General features: G+C 54.3%; 1 protein-coding gene across 10 annotated transcripts in view; it reads right to left on the bottom strand.

Annotated features, from left to right (window-relative positions):
* Window positions 1–15,318, bottom strand: part of NAV1 (neuron navigator 1) — a 247,703-nt gene that overhangs the window by 145,858 nt on the left and 86,527 nt on the right. For all 10 annotated transcript variants that reach the window (XM_043568835.1, XM_043568840.1, XM_043568841.1 and 7 more), the window contains exon 4: window positions 4,545–5,339. In XM_043568835.1, the coding sequence (XP_043424770.1) occupies window positions 4,545–5,339 (795 nt within the window). The remainder of the gene's footprint in view (window positions 1–4,544; window positions 5,340–15,318) is intronic.

Here is a 15,318-nt window from a genome sequence, read left to right as displayed (position 1 = left end):
TCCATCTGCCTGTCTCCCCAGAGCAGAGGAACTACCCCCAAGACCTACTCATCCATCCATCCTTTACTCTCAGAAGCAGAGCCTTGGCCACAGCAGCGTGAACAAGGCAATGCCCAATGGCTAGGACCAGGACCCGACTGGGGCCCCTCAAAAGCACTAAAGCCTAGACTGGGAAGGAAAAGTTCTGAGCAGTGAGTAAAGAAATGTTCCCCTTAGTGCTAAGCTTGAGGAAGGCAGGAGGCCTCACAGCTGGAAGGTTCTATGCCAATTTCTTCTCCACATACATGCTCACCTGCAGACCGCCACACCTTGCCACAGTCCTTCCTTCGGCCTGTGACTTTACAAGCACTCTCTGGCAAACTGCTATGCCCAGGGAAGGCTAGTGAGTTGTGTCCTCGTGCTCCAGCTAGGCCTCCGGGGAACTCCCCGGCAGGCTTCAGGAGTGGCTCTGGGCGTGGAGCCTCCGACCTGAGGGTGCTAGGTGAGCCTGCACATATCACCTGTCTCCTCTGGGCATCAGTTCTTTTCTGGAGAACTCACTGTAACTCCTCTTCCCACCCGGACCCCCACCGAGTGCACGGAAGAAAAAGGAAGTAATTTCTGCCCTTCCCCTATTCAAAGGGTCCCAGAACACATTCTCTAGACTAAACTCCACCCTCACCACGCCTCCAAAACCCACATCAGCCAACTGGCTTAGAGATGGATGGCTTCTTGAACTTCCTTCCCCTCTTCTGTTTGCCCTCAGCCTCTGAGGGCCTAACTGTTGTCATGGCAACCCCTCACAAGGGTCCAGACACCATGAGGAAGTGGGGCTAGGAACTCCAGAGGCCTCGGCTTCTTTACACCCTGACCTTGGGCTGCCTTAGCTGTCTTATTTTGTCCCTTTGCCTAGAGGGTTGAAGAAAGGAAAACTGACTGTGTGGGGGCTCAACAGACTGATTTTGTTTTGAGATCCTTAGGTCCAGGGCTGATAAGGCAGGAAGAGTGGGGTCTGGGATGGTATTGTGTATTGAAATGGCCTGGGACATTTTCAAGGTCTGATCACCTTAATCTGCATCCCCCTCCCCAGCCCTGTAAGTAGGGAAGAGTCATGGGGGTGGGGTCTCTTTCATTCACAAATGGGGAAACCGAGTTCCAGGGGAGGTCACAGAGCTTAGAACCTTTGGACAGGGAACTCAAGACTGCAGCCTCTGACCCTGTCCCCAGTTCCAGGCCTGGTGACATTTCCTCTCAGAGCCAAACTGCTTGATGTAGATTATCATGCCAGGGTCCAAAGGCATCTGATTGCTGGGATTGGCCCATCTTCCCCTGGGCACTCACCCCTCAGCCTTCCAAGTTTCCAGGGTTCCCCAGTGGGACCCTAGTTATTTGGCAGCTTCCAAAGCAAAGGAAGGGGTAGGGAGCCTGCCTAGACCATCTGGGTTCCAGCTGATTTCTGGGAAGAGAATGATCAAATTTCAGCTCTTCTCTTTTATTCCAGAAAGGCTCTTATTTGGGACTGCCTCACTCCTCCTTCCCTCCCCACCCTCCCCAAGAAATTGGGTCTTGGCAGCTTTTTGGGTCTGGGATGGTGCTAAGGAGTGTGTAACCTTTGACCCTCAGCCTCTCAGGTAGGGAACAAATACTCCGCTTTTACTCAACATCCTGAGGCATCAAGACAGCCGTTCTTCTCCTCAGGAGCCACCCTGCTCTCCAGTGAAGGTCAGTCCTGACAACCTGGAACATCTTCATAGGCTTGGAGAGACTGATCCAGCTCTATTGTCCCCTGGCCCCCAAACACGTCGGTCTACCCTCCACCCCAACTCCCACCTTCACACAGAAGAGAAGTTTTACCTAAAGACAGCAGCTCCCACTCCCTCCCCTCCCCACCACCCTGTGAGGCCAAGCACTGTCCCTCTAGGACCTACCTGCATGCCCCACCCCCACCTTGGTTCTCGAAGCCCTAAACAGTCCAGCATGATTGCCAGACTTTCCACCTCTCTCCGCCTACCAGAGATCTTAGCCTCTCAGCCCCTCTATGGGGTCATCAGGGCAGGTTGGTGGCCTATGTCCAGAGACACTTGCTTTGGTCAGGCCCCTCTTGACCTGCTGACTCCCCTTTCTTAATCGGGCCTCCCAAATGAAGCCAGTGCTTAGGAACACAAGGAGAACCTGCCTTCCATCACTAACTTAGAGGTGGCTCTAAGGCCCTAGAGGCTTTTTACTCTGCATTTCCCCAACTGGGAAGTGGTGGGGAGGGAGGTGTTCTCTCCTTATCTCCAAGGTTGCTGAAAGGCTGCAGCACCAGTGTGCTTTGGGAATGACAACTGCTGAACAGGAGTAAGGGCCCCCAGCTCAGCTCCTGCCCCCCTCCTGCCCTCCATCCCCATCCCCAGTCAGCTCTAGAACTATCTGTCAGGGTTTCTGAGGTTACTGCCTCTTGAAGAGCAACTAAGAGAGCTTCAACCAGGCAGCCAGGTCCTGGGATGGTGCTGGGTCTTGCAGGCCTGGGGACAGCCCAGATTGGCTAAGTCATTCCAAACAGGTGAAGCCCTGACCTTGAAAGGAGAGCTGTGCCCTCTACTTTTCTGAGTCCCTGACACTCCCTTCCTCTCCCCAGGAGATAGTCAGATACTCAATTCCTCTCCTGAGAACCATCCACACCCCATCCACACCCGCTTCTTAGTGCTCTTAGTGCCCGGGGAATGTTTCTCCCGCAGTCTGCCTGCCTGGTGCCTCCTCTGGCCTCAGTCACAATTCAATTATCACCTCCTTAAGCTTAAAGACCTCTCCTTTCCAGTTCTCCTCTAACCCAGGTCCCCTTTCATTTTCTCCATAGCCCTCTCTGTGTCTGGAATTATTTTATTTCTTCATTATCTGTCTCACCCCATTAGACTGTAAGCTCCTTGAGGAGGGCACTCAGCACAGGGGTGGCACACTCGCTTTGCAGGGAGAGGCTGCCCTGTCAGCTTCTGTCCCCCCGCAACCCCCCAATCCCCAATTGTCCCTGCCGAGGCCTTCTGGAGGGGCTCTCCGAGGGAAAAGGCTGCTCTTCCCCTCTTTGCCCTTGTCCTGTCTCCTGACTGTCCCTGCAAAGCCCACACGCGGCCTGCTATGAGAGGCCCCCAATCCAAAGCTCCAAAGGCCTCTTGCCCCAAGTCAGCGGTTCCTCATGCTGGCCACTCCGGGGTCTAGGGATCCTGGGGTGACAAGAGCAGATCCAACCAGTCTTCTCCAGAGCTGCCAGTCGAACACCCCCACCCTCCATTCACCCCCACCCGCCCCTCCGCGTCCAGCGGGTCCCCGGACCGCAGCCCGCGTCGGCCCCGCCCCTTCACACGCGCACGGACACGCCCCTTCCCAGCCCCCAGCGGGGCGGGCAGCCTGCCTGGTACCCGGGAAGCTCGGGTCCCTCGGCGCCGGAGGACCCACATCCCAGCCACCGCAACAAGTCCGCGGAGCCAAGGCGGCCCGTTCGGGCTCCAGGCCTTGCCGCCGCCCTCCCATGGTCCCGGCACGACCCGTGCCTGCCCCCGAGGCGCGGCAGCCCTGAGTCCTGCACATCCCGGATCTATCCCTCTCAGGGAGAGGGCTCTCCGGGGAAAGCAAGCGCAGTTCCGGGGCCCGCTCCGGGTTTTTTGCATAGACTCTTCAAGCTCGGAGAACAATGGAGCAGCTCTCTGCGCTTCCTCCGCCCGGGCAAGCTTTGTTCCTTCCTTCCCGCCCGCTCGGCCAAAGGGCAAAGGCTTCCCAGTCAACCTATTAGCCAAAGGGCAAAGGCTTCCCAGTCAACCAGGAGTCTCCGCGCGAAAGCCCAGACCTTTCCACACTCTCAAAAAAAAAAAAAAAAAAAAAAAAAAAAAACCCCCAAAAAAAACCCCCAAAACAAAAAAACCTGGGGGTAGGGTTTTGGGCCCGAGCCTGGGCCGAGGTATAGGACGCACATCCAGATGCGCGCAGCTGGCCGCCCGCCCGCCCCCTGGCCCCAGACGTGTCTCCTTGCCAGAACCCCCACACCCGGGAAATCCGACTCGCGCTCCCATCGGGGATCCACAGAGGAAGTGGAGCCTCAGTTCGGCTCTGGGGCCAAACAGCCTTCACATCTGCTTTCCCCACATCTGTCCTCTAGATCCGGGCTCTCACTGGACTCTCCCCTAGCAATGCTGGATGCTCTCTCGCCAAGCACAGAGCACAACACAACCGAGGTCTCCATCAGCCCCAGATTGTGCCATATGAGGATTCTGGGCTTTAAAAATAGAGGAAGCTAATAGGCTCTATTTCTGAGAACGTGTGAGCGCCACACCATTGTCCAGTCTCACCTCAAGCAGGCCAGAGCAGAGCCTGGGCTCCTGCCTGGTGACATCTTTAAGAAGATGCACTTTAGCCACGCGCATCTGGAGGTAGGCCAGCCCTGCACATCTGGGCCCAATGCCCCCTTACAACCTGGCCGAAATCTGGAGAGCCCTCTCGGGAGGAGGAGAAAGGGAAGGGGCTCCGCTCTCCCCCACCTTCCCTTGCAGCTGACCAGGAGAAAGCCAGGGGTGGGGCGGGGAGGCAAGACTTACCCAGCATCTGGCTGAAGAGCAGCTGCTCCAGGTCTCCCAGCACGGTCACCACAAGCTCGGGGTCCACCTTGAGGAAGGCGCGTTCCTCCTGGCCCTTGGCGGAGGGCACCGGCCCGGAGCCCTTTTGCGCCTTGGCCTTGCTGGAGAGCAGCTCGTCGTCCGACTTGCCGTCGTCGCTCACGGCTGCCTCAGGAGCCTTGCTGAGCGGCTTGACCTCGGCGTAGGGGCCGCGCGGGATCCGGCTCGGCTTTCCCAGGCTGGGCGCGAGGGGAGCCAGGGGGGTCTTGGCGCCGCCCGCCGGGCTGCCCTTTGCCTGGAAGAGCGAGTGCTCCGACTTGGACAGCGTCTTGGACATAAGCGGAGCCTCGCGGCCTTTGGACCCCGCCTTGCCCAAGCCCTTGGGCGCCTTGGCCATATCGTCGCTCCACTCGGGCTCATAGAGCTGCAGCTTTTTCTCCGAGTCGGTGAGGAACGAGAGGTTGGTGAGCGACTTCTGCTTGCGCAGGTTGGAGGCGGGCGGCCCGCCGGGGACTCGGCTGTCCACGCTGCCGGACTTGAAGACCTTCAGCTCGGCCGCACTGGCCTTGGCCATGCCGCCACCGCCGCCGGGCGTCTTGGCGCGCTTGGGCAGCATGCCTCTGCCGTCCGCCGCTGCAGCCTTCCTACCGGCGCCCCGAGGCTCGTCCGCGCCCTCGTCCCCGCCGCCGCCGCCGCTCAGCTCCACCTCGGGCTGCACGCTCTTGACGCTGCTGCCCAGCATTCTGCCCGCGAGGAGCGCATGGACGATCCGCGCGTCTGCAGGCACGGCGGGGGCGGGGGCGGAGGGGGGGGGGCGGGAGCGCAGGGAAAAGGAGGCGGGGGAGGGGAGGGGGAGAGAAAGGACGGAAGAAACCGAGGAAGATGGGGAGAGGAAGGGGGAGGAAACGAGGGAGGAGGGAGAAAGGCGAGCGAGGGCGCAGGGGAAAGAAACGCAGGGAAGGAAGCGGGGGAAAAGGAAAGAGCGAGGAAACCGTGGAGCGATGGGGCGGGGTCGGAGGGAAAGGGGCGGGGCGGGGAAAATACAAATTAAAATTTACAAATCAATCAAAGGAAGAAAGGAAGCACGGCAGCTCCACGGGCGCTCAGAGGTGCTTCGAGGCCCGGATCCCGGCCCTCCGCCTGCCCGCCTGTCAGTCCTGCAGGCAGAGCACTGCCGGGCAGCGCCCTCGCGGCACTCCGCCCGCCAGCTTGAGTAGAGGCTGCAGGCTGCAGCTCCGAGCGCAGGAAGAAGGGGAGGGGAAGGCGGAGGAGCAAACAGGAGGAGGGGAGGAGTGTGCGCAAGGGAGGGAGGTGGGGGAGAGCGAGCGTGTGTCTATTTCTGGCTCGGGAGGGGGTGGTATTTGCTGCGGAGATCCAGGGGCGGATGAGTAGGGGGTCGGGGGTAGATAAAGGATCCCACCAGTTTTTCTCCTGGCTTTCCACGCGGAGGTGGGACAGGTTCTCGGAGGGCACGGTAATCTCCTGCCGCGCCCAGAGTGTGGGGGGGCCGTGGAAAGGATCTCTTGAGGAGATGTGGGGCGCAGGGAAAAGGGACTGAGACCGGGCAGCTCATGATGCAGGAGGAAAGGTGGGCTCGTGGGGTCCGGGAGAGATGTTGGGAGAGGGATAGGGGAGCAGTAGTATCCAGGTTGCTGGTTCCCCCCACCCTCACTCCAAAACGTTGCGGTTTCCCTCCTGGAAACTCCCGGTACCATCTTACTTCAGTCTCGGAGGTTCATGGCCGCCCTCCTGAGGTAGGGGATACTTGCTGAGGTAGGGCAAAGGGGATGGGGCTGATGTGGCCGGGGAAAGACAGGCTCAGGACTCACTGGGGAGGGCATGGAGGAAACAACCAACTCTTGGGATCAGATTAGGTTCCCATTCTATTGACTGCATGACCTTGTCAAAGTCATTGTGCCCCTTTGGCTTGCTCTCTTCTCTTACAGTGATTATAACACCAGCTTAATGGGCAAAAGGACTTTGGAACCGTAAAGCGCTTTGTCAAACCTAGCAAATCAGTTGGAGGCTTAGGACGGGTCCCCTGCCAGGCTGATCTGAAGTGGGACTGCAGAGCAATTTAAAAAGACGACATTTTCCTAGCCCCTTTTCCCCCCTCCCACCTGGGCTCTGGGAGGAAAGATTGGGTCGAAGAGACAGAGACCAAGAGGGTTGGAGCAGGCAGCAGTTTGCCCAGAGCTGTCCCTCGGTAGAGGGCGACACCACCCATTTTCCCATGGCTTCCCAAGTCAGCACCAAGCTGCCTGAGCAAATGGTTCTCAGGCAAGAAAGTGAGGGACAGTGGGAACGCAAGCTGGTGCAGCCACTCTGGAAAACAGTAGGGAGATTTCTCAAAAAACTAAAAATAGAGGGGCGCCTGGGTGGCTCAGTCGGTTGAGCGTCTGACTTCGGCTCAGGTCACGATCTCGCGGTTCGTGAGTTCGAGCCCGGCGTCGGGTTCTGGGCTGATGGCTCAGAGCCTGGAGCCTGCTTCGGATTCTGTGTCTCCCTCTCTCTCTGCCCCTCCCCCGTTCATGCTCTGTCTCTCTCTGTCCCAAAAATAAATAAACGTTGAAAAAAAAAATTAAAAAAAAAAAAAAACTAAACTAAAAATAGAACTACCCTAGACCCAGCAATTGCACTACTAGGCATTTATCCACGGGATACAGGAGTGCTGTTTCCAAGGGACACATGCACCCCCATGTTTATAGCAGCACTATCCACAATAGCCAAAGTATGGAAAGAGCCCAAATGTCCATCGATGGATGAACGGATAAAGAAGATGTGGTATATATATGCAGTGGAGTATTACATGGCAATCAAAAAGAATGAAATCTTGCCCTTTGCAACTACGTGGATGGAACTGGAGGCTATTATGCTAAGTGAAGTAAGTCAGTCAGAGAAAGACAAACATCATACGACTTCACTCATAGGAGGGCTTTAAGAGACAAAACAGATGAACATAAGGGAAGGGAAACAAAAATCATATAAAAACAGGGAGGGGGACAAAACAGAAGAGACTCATAAATATGGAGAACAAACTGAGGGTCGCTGGAGGGGGTGTGGGAGGGGGGATGGGCTAAATGGGGGAGAGGCCCTAAGGAATCTACTCCTGAAATCAGGGTTGCACTATATGCTAATTCGGATGTAAAGTTAAAATAATAAAAAAATAAAATAAAATAAAATAAAATAAAATAAAATAAAATAAAAAAGAAAGTGAGGGACAGGAGAAAGCAGAGGGGGTGTCTCTAGAAACAAAGCTTGTTCCAGGAGGGGTAGGCCCCAGATGGAGCCACACACTAGGGACTGCAAAGCCCTAAGAACTCTTTTTGTTGTTGTTTATTTTTTTAGTAAGCTCTACACCCAACATGGGGCTTGAACTCACGACCCTGAGATCAAGACTTGCATACTCTTCCAACTGAGCCAGCCGGGCACCCCAAGAACTCTTTGCCAGAACGTGCCAGCTGTCAGATTATCTGCCCACCCCATCCCCAACCTCCCTCTCTAGCTTCCTGCCTGTCTCCTTAGACTCTAAAGAACCCTGTGCCTGAGTCTCATGGTTCACCCCCTCTCCTAGCACTAATCATCACAGCCTGCCTGGTGTGAGAGGTATTTGTGCACATGTCTGCCTCCCCCACCAGCACTGGAGCTTTCCGCATGCAGCACTGTGTCTCTCACCAGCTTGCATGGATCATCTGGGTCAGTAAAATGGATTTGGAGGGCCAAGCGCTGTACACGGGGCCTGTACCCTGTATGACCCTTGGGTCCTGATAGTGTCCCCAGAACTCTGCCTTCCATAATCCTAGGGCTGGACTGAGATGCCACAAACTCTGCAAGGACAGGGATCATAACCAAGAGGATGTGCTTATCACAGTACCAAGAACACAGAGTTCTCAAGCAGAGGGGTGTTTGGTAAGAAACATGGGCCCTTTGCTGGGCCTTGATTGATACAGAGAAAGATGGAGATTCTGTCCTGAAAGAACTCGGTATCTAACAGGGAATACAAAATAGACAATACAGATTTGGGAAAACAATCATCCTGACCCTGTGAAAAAGCAATGTCACGTACACCAACACATTCATCACAGATAGGCAGACACAGGTCCGTGTACATTAATTACAGGGATGACAAGAGGGAGACTGAACCCTGGAGAGCGGGAACCCTGGCTGTCTCATTCACTGCTGTAATCCCAAAGTCCGGTACTTCCTTAGTAGGTGCTGGATACCTGTGAGTGTAACAATAAGAGACTGCTGGCAGGCAGGACAGGTGGAGGAGGTGGTGAAGGCTTTCTAGAATACTCAGCAGTATAAGTAAGGAAAGGGTTCAGATCAAGAGAGCAGGAAGCAGGAGGTTGTCCGGGCTCACGCCCTGAGACCTCAAAGGAGCTGAGGAAAGGGGCTGGGTGCAAAAATTTACCAGAAGGTCCAGAGGGCACATGCAGACCGGCCTCGGAGTCTGTGTCTAGCGCTTAGGAAACTCGGGGGTGGAACCAAGGCTTGTGATTTCAGATAGGAAATGACAAGCAATAAAGATCTGGTTCAAGGGACTTAGGCGGTATCATGTCAGAACTTGCCCCGGGCACAGAGAGTGCCCAAAGGAGGAAGCCAGTCTTGAAATTTTCTCTCTGGGCACTCGTGCTCATGCCCAAACACAAGATCCCAGCTCAAGGAACGGACTGAGCCCGATCGATGGTGCCAAATCTCTGGATAACCACGCCCTTTCTTCCCCCTCCCTCGGGCCACCTTGAATGAAACAGCAAACAATCCATCGCTTTTAAAGTCCTCATCCTCACTCCGAGGTCAATTCCCTAATTTGCAGGACACACACCTAATTCACAGGGGAACCTCACCTTTCCTAGCAATTCAAGAATCTGGGGACACTTGTTCTCTGATTGACCAGGTTACAGTAGCCCTTGCCTGTTGTCTCTAGGTTCTTTCCCTGCACATAGAATCATCTCTTTGGCGGACAAGGAGAGAGTGACTGGTTGCCATCGGACCGAAGAAACATTATTTTGGCTGTGGTCCGTTCCACCCAGGGCTTCCTGCTGCAGGCAAACTTGACACGTTCTCCCCGAGGTTCATTTAGCCTCTGTCTCTGGTAGGTTTGTAGCTTTGCTCCTGGAAAATTAATCTTCAGGATTGCCATGAAGCGCTTTCCCACTTGTTGCTCCGTCACCTGCACGTCCTCGTCCCCAGAGGCCCACTGCCCCTGATCCTCCTTTCTTCCAGTCATCTCCCACCCTCACTGGCTCCTGTATTCCAGCCTGGTCTGATCCTCCTCTTTATTCCTCTGTGCCTCCTCTCGAGGGATATCCTGTGCCCCAAACCCCAAGTCCTTTCTTTTCCTTCAATAAGCAGCTCCTGAAACTCTGCCTCCTTCAAGAAGATTGTCCAGAAGTGAGGCGCTTGCCCCCCTCCGCCCTCCCCTCTAACTCACTCCTGCATGAGAGGCCACCTGTCAGCTTATGAGATAGAAAACACCTTCCATGCTCATCTCATGAGTTAATTCAGTGCTAATCCCCTTGAGTGCTAGTCCTCTCTCATCCGCCTGGTACTGCTCATCTTCCCGCCGCCACTCTCTAAAGGGCAGGGCCATGGCCATGTGGTAGCTTCTTTAAATAGCCATCTTGGGATTAAGCAACGAACTTCGGCTCAGGTCGTGATCTCACGGTTCATGGGTTCGAGCCCCGCATCAGGCTCTGTGCTGACAGCTCAGAGCCTGAATCTTGCTTCAGATTCTGTCTCTCTCTCTCTCGCTGCCCCTCCCCCGACTCACGCTCTTTCTCACCCTCAAAAATAAATAAAATATTCCTTAAAAATTAAAAAAAATGTCACCTTGGCATCTTGGAACTTTCAGACGCTCCCTAATGCGACCTTTCCCTCTATCTGGTTCTTTTTTGATTCCTTTCACATCCCTTGAGTTTCCCACCATCCTCTACTGCAGTGGGAGCCTCTGCTGCCGTGGCAACAGCCATTCCAGCATCAGTCGATAAAGCCAATATGTGCAGAATGTTTCCTAGAGTGATTCCTAAAAAGAGAGGGACCTGCCCTGTCACACCATCCCCAAACCTGCCCCGAGCCCCTCCCACTCTGCCATTTCCTCTTTCCCCAGCTGTGGAACAGATAGGCTGGCGATGGTCCGATGAGAGAGATCCTATGTGATGAGGGAGAGGCCTGGCTGGGCAGGAAGTGGGTATTGGTGATGTCAGTGCCCTGTGGAGGGCAACTGGATCCTGCCCAGTCTCCAAAGAGGAGGTGGGAAAAGAGGCTGGTTTGGAATCATGAAAGTCCCCAGGTCCCAGCTCCCTAGAAGCACTCGCCATCCCACTCCTCTATCTCCAAAGGTAATAGCAGTTTCTGTGATGGGGTGGGATGAGTGATTTGACCACATGTGTTGACCAAGAACTTGAAGCAATCTGGGGAATGAAGATATAGGCAGACAGCCAAGGAAAGGCTTGCTGTGTGATTTTACATTCTCACACCATGTGCCGGGAAACAGATGCAATCCAGGTTGTCTGTGGGGGGTCTCCTACCCATTGGACTGGGGAGAGAGGAGAGAAGAAGGTAGAAAGAAGAGCTTAGGATGCCTCTACCATGCTGACCTTGAAAGGTGACCTTGGGAGAAGAGGGGATCTGAGGGAGGGGATAGTGGGCAGGTGAGTCCACACGTGGCTCCCCCAAGGGCCCAGTCAGAGCAGGGAGGGAAGAGTTTTCTTGATATGAGCTCACAGTCATGATCTGGAGAGCAAAGGCTAGGCGCCTAGTCACATGGCTCTGCAAGCCTAGCCCACCCACCTGGGGCCAGGCCAACCGAGTGACAAGCACCCTCTTTAAGTCTGCCCTGCTCAGATCCCTGGGATGAGGTTGTTTTCATCACCTCCCTAGCAGATTCCAATACCGATGTCTCTGTGGAAAGTCCTCCAGCATTGCTCCTCACCTCCTTCTGCCCTTTTCTCTGCTGTGTCACCCCCTACGTCATTTCACCCATCAGTAGGGACCTCCGGGACGCTCAAAATGTGCACAAGGCCAGGCTGGAGGCTGCTGGCCTAGCTGATGCTCAGCACAGTCTTGTCTGAGTCCAGAGAACCAGCTCCCCATTGCTCACCTCCTGTTCCGTGCCTTCCATATGCCAGCCATGAGGAGTGGTGGAGGACAGACCCAAATGCCTGCCCTCGTGGAACTCCCATTCTAAGGGAGACACAGGCAGTAAATTAGACAGCAATGTTAGCTACTGCAAAGTTCTCAGGAATAAAACAAAGCAGGAAGGGAAATATGAAATATCCAGGAGCAGGGGTTGAATTTTCGATATGATGGCCAAAGAAGACTTCAGTAAGAAGGTGACATTTGAGTAAAACTCTGAAGGAAGGGAAGGAGCAATTTATATGGCTATCTGGGGGAGGAATGTCCCGGCAGAGGGAACAGCCCAAGCAAATGCCCTGTGGGAGAATGCGCCTGGCCCATCAGAACGACTGCAAGGAGACCAGCGTGGCTGGAAAGGAAGGAGGGGACCGTGATGGGCAGTGAAGTCCAAGATGTAACTGGAGGCCAGTGCGTGGAGGGCCTTCTAGGTCATTACGAGGACGTGGCATTTTACTCTGAGTAGGATGGAGAGTCACTGGCAGGTTTGGAGCAGAGGGGTGACATGACCTGGCTTCCCCCGTCAAAAGGGTCACTTTGGCTGCTGTGCTGGGCCCATGGGCAAAAGCAGTCACAACAACCGAGGTGAGAGAGGACAGTGGCTTGGAAGTGGGTAGTGACTCTGGTTATATTTTGAAGCCATTAGAATTTGCTGATAGACCGGGAGTGGGTGTGTGGGACTGGTAGGAATTGAACTTATCCCAAGGATTTTGGCCCGGACAATCCTAAGACTGGACTTGCCATCAATCACAAGGGAAGACTTTAGAAGCAGCCGGTTTTAGAAAAAGGATTGGAGTCTTCTGTTCTCCCTGGCCCTTCCCGAGGCCAGATGGAACCTCTAGGACTCCTTCTCCGACCCTCTCCACACAGTTCGCCGCAGCCACTTTAATAACTTCCTAACCTCCAGCGCCAACGTTTTTTCTTTGCTCATTTGTGTTTCCCAAGGGTCCATCTTTGGTTGGTCTACCAACGATGAATTTTTTCTCAAAACCCATCACAGCTCTTTGCACATAGTGGGCTCTCAGAAATAGCTGGAAAATGACGACTGATTAAGTGAATGAATGCGTGACTCAGAACAGATGTGTGGGGGATTGTAAACAGCGGTGACCTCTCAATACCCCGTGGCGAGAGACACTGCAGCTGGTGTGCTGGAATGGGAACCAGGCCCTGGGATGATGGCCCGGCAGCGTCTTTTCTTCCTTCTCTGCAGCCCTTGGGCCACAGGGAGGCCAGCAGACCCTCTCTTTGCCCCTTCAAGGGAAGCTCCAATTCTTCAGGGGAATGACCTTGGGACATAGCACAACTGAGGCCCTCTCCTTCCCGACACCTCTACCTCTGCTCTACTCGGAGGCATGGCGAGAATTTTGCTACACCTCTGGGAGACAGAGGCAAGAGTAGACCAGGTGTCCTCAGAGCCCAGGCTCCCCGACACATGTGACAGTCCCCACTGGAATTTGAGCTCCACCCTTCACTGCCATCTGCAGAAGAAAAGGGCCAGTAGGCATAGTGGTCCAACCTGGATGTGCCAGCTTACTCACACCTCCAAGGTCCTCATCCAGGAAGCCTTCCCAGATTGATCCACTTGCCTCCTCCCAGCCTGGGCGCTACCTTTGCTTTGCCAGGGCATTGGTAGTTGTGCCATTTCTATAGATCCTGCAAGGCCCTGACTGGGCCTCTCTGGTCCCCAGGAAGCTCTCTGAGCCCAAGGGCTGGAAATTTTTCTTCTGGGCCACAAGGTCAGGAGTGTAAGCTCAGAAGAGATTTGCTATTTGTCTGCCTGTTGGAGAAAGTGAGGCTCAGCAAACCAAAGGCTGGGAGTGGAGCCACAGGCCTTAGTCTACCCTCTGGCCTGTCTCAGGGAGAGAGAGCTTCTAGGAGGGTAGAAAGGCTGAGATTCTAAACTGTAGAGTTCCTCAGCATTCACAGCAGCCTGGATGCATCTCCCATAAGCCTCTATGCCAACAGGATGGGGATGCAGCAGGCATGAGCCTACCTGTTCTGTGAAACGGGAGGGGCAGACAGCAGGCCCTGGGAAGTCACCTCTTATCATACAAGGAAACAGGACCCGAGCGTGAAGCCCAGTGTGCCCGGTTGCAGGACAGGGCTCTCCAAGGCTGAGACCTAGTGGTCTAGAGGCCAATGAGGACCTCACACAGCACTCAAGGCCTTCGCCACTCTGGGTCCACTGCCTGCTAACCTTGCCCTTTCATGCTCTCCTGCCTGCCGTCTGGTCCAGGCCTAATCCCACCCCTGCTCCCTGTAACCTGGAAGCCCACTGTACCTGAGGTCTGCATGGGGGTCTAGGAGTGCAGCCACATTAAAACTGGCCCACAGAATCCTGGGAGTGGGGACAAGGACAAAGGATTACTCCCGTGGTGATCTGCAGTGCCACCTGTCCCTTGATAGTTCACCTCATGACCTTTGTCCTGAGGTCCTGGTCACTTCCAGTGGACTTGGCAATACCAAAAAGTCCAGGATCCCTGTGGAACCTCCCTATTCTCAAGTCTTGGGGGTCCTGATTCTCTTCTTGACTTGCTGGGTGGTCTTAAGAGAAAGCTTACATTCCCCATGTAATGAAATGTGTTCTCATTGGTCATGTAAGAAATTAGGTGGAAAATCTCTACTCCCTCTGCTCATGGCCTTAGAGCAGGGGAAGGCCGAAGGAAAGCACCTAAGCTAGAGTACTCTGAAATGGCATTCATTTAAATTTTTTTAAATGCCTGTTTCTTTTTGAGAGAGAGACAGAGACAGAGTGCGAGCAGGGGAGGGGCAGAGAGAGAGGGAGACACAGAATCCGAGCTCTCAGCACAGAGCCCGACGCGGGGCTCGAACTCATGAACTGTGAGATCATGACCTGAGTCGAAGTCGGAGACTTAACTGACTGAGCCACCCGGGCGCCCCTGAAATTGCATTCATTTAAAATTAGATCCCTGTGCTCCTCGGGCTAATAAAGAGACGGGGATACGAAGTCTTAGATGTTTCCCACATGTGTTTGGCTTTGTATGTCGCCATGGCAATTGTCCCAGACACATCCATTGGGGTGTTCATTGCACACTGGGCTCCAGATGAGCTCTGCAACACCCAGGTTCATTGCCCTTAGACCAGGACCAGCCCAGATCAGTTGTCATGGCAACCGCAGGCCTGTGAGGGGGAACACCAGGCAGGCGAAGAGGAGGGTAGACTGTATATGTGCAGCTGTGCCCATGTGTTGTCTGAAGACACCCGAATTGCCTGTGTGCATGTATCCTGTTATGTGGGCAAACCTAGAATCAAATCCGACCCGCCCATGCACAGTAGATTGTTTTAAGGTCATTGAATCACAACGCTGAGTGGAACCTCAAAGATAACTTACTCAATGTTCTGCTTTAGAGCAGAACTGACCCATTTGTAATATATCCTATTACCTCACTATAGGCCAAGGAAACCCAAAAACCTGATGAGAGAAACACGTAAGGTCCAAACCGAGGTTGTCTGGCCAACGCCATGATGATATCACCCCTGAAGATCAGAGCGTCTTAATCTGTGTTCACAAACCAGATTCAGAAGGTGCATAAAACCAATCATCAAATATGAGTTTTGTGTTGTGACTATGTCCCTTTGCCTGGGCAGACATATCATAATG

Source organism: Prionailurus bengalensis, chromosome E4, assembly GCF_016509475.1.
Source record: "Prionailurus bengalensis isolate Pbe53 chromosome E4, Fcat_Pben_1.1_paternal_pri, whole genome shotgun sequence".
NCBI classification, from domain to species: Eukaryota; Metazoa; Chordata; class Mammalia; order Carnivora; family Felidae; genus Prionailurus; species Prionailurus bengalensis.
This window is presented reverse-complemented; position numbering and strand designations above follow the sequence as displayed.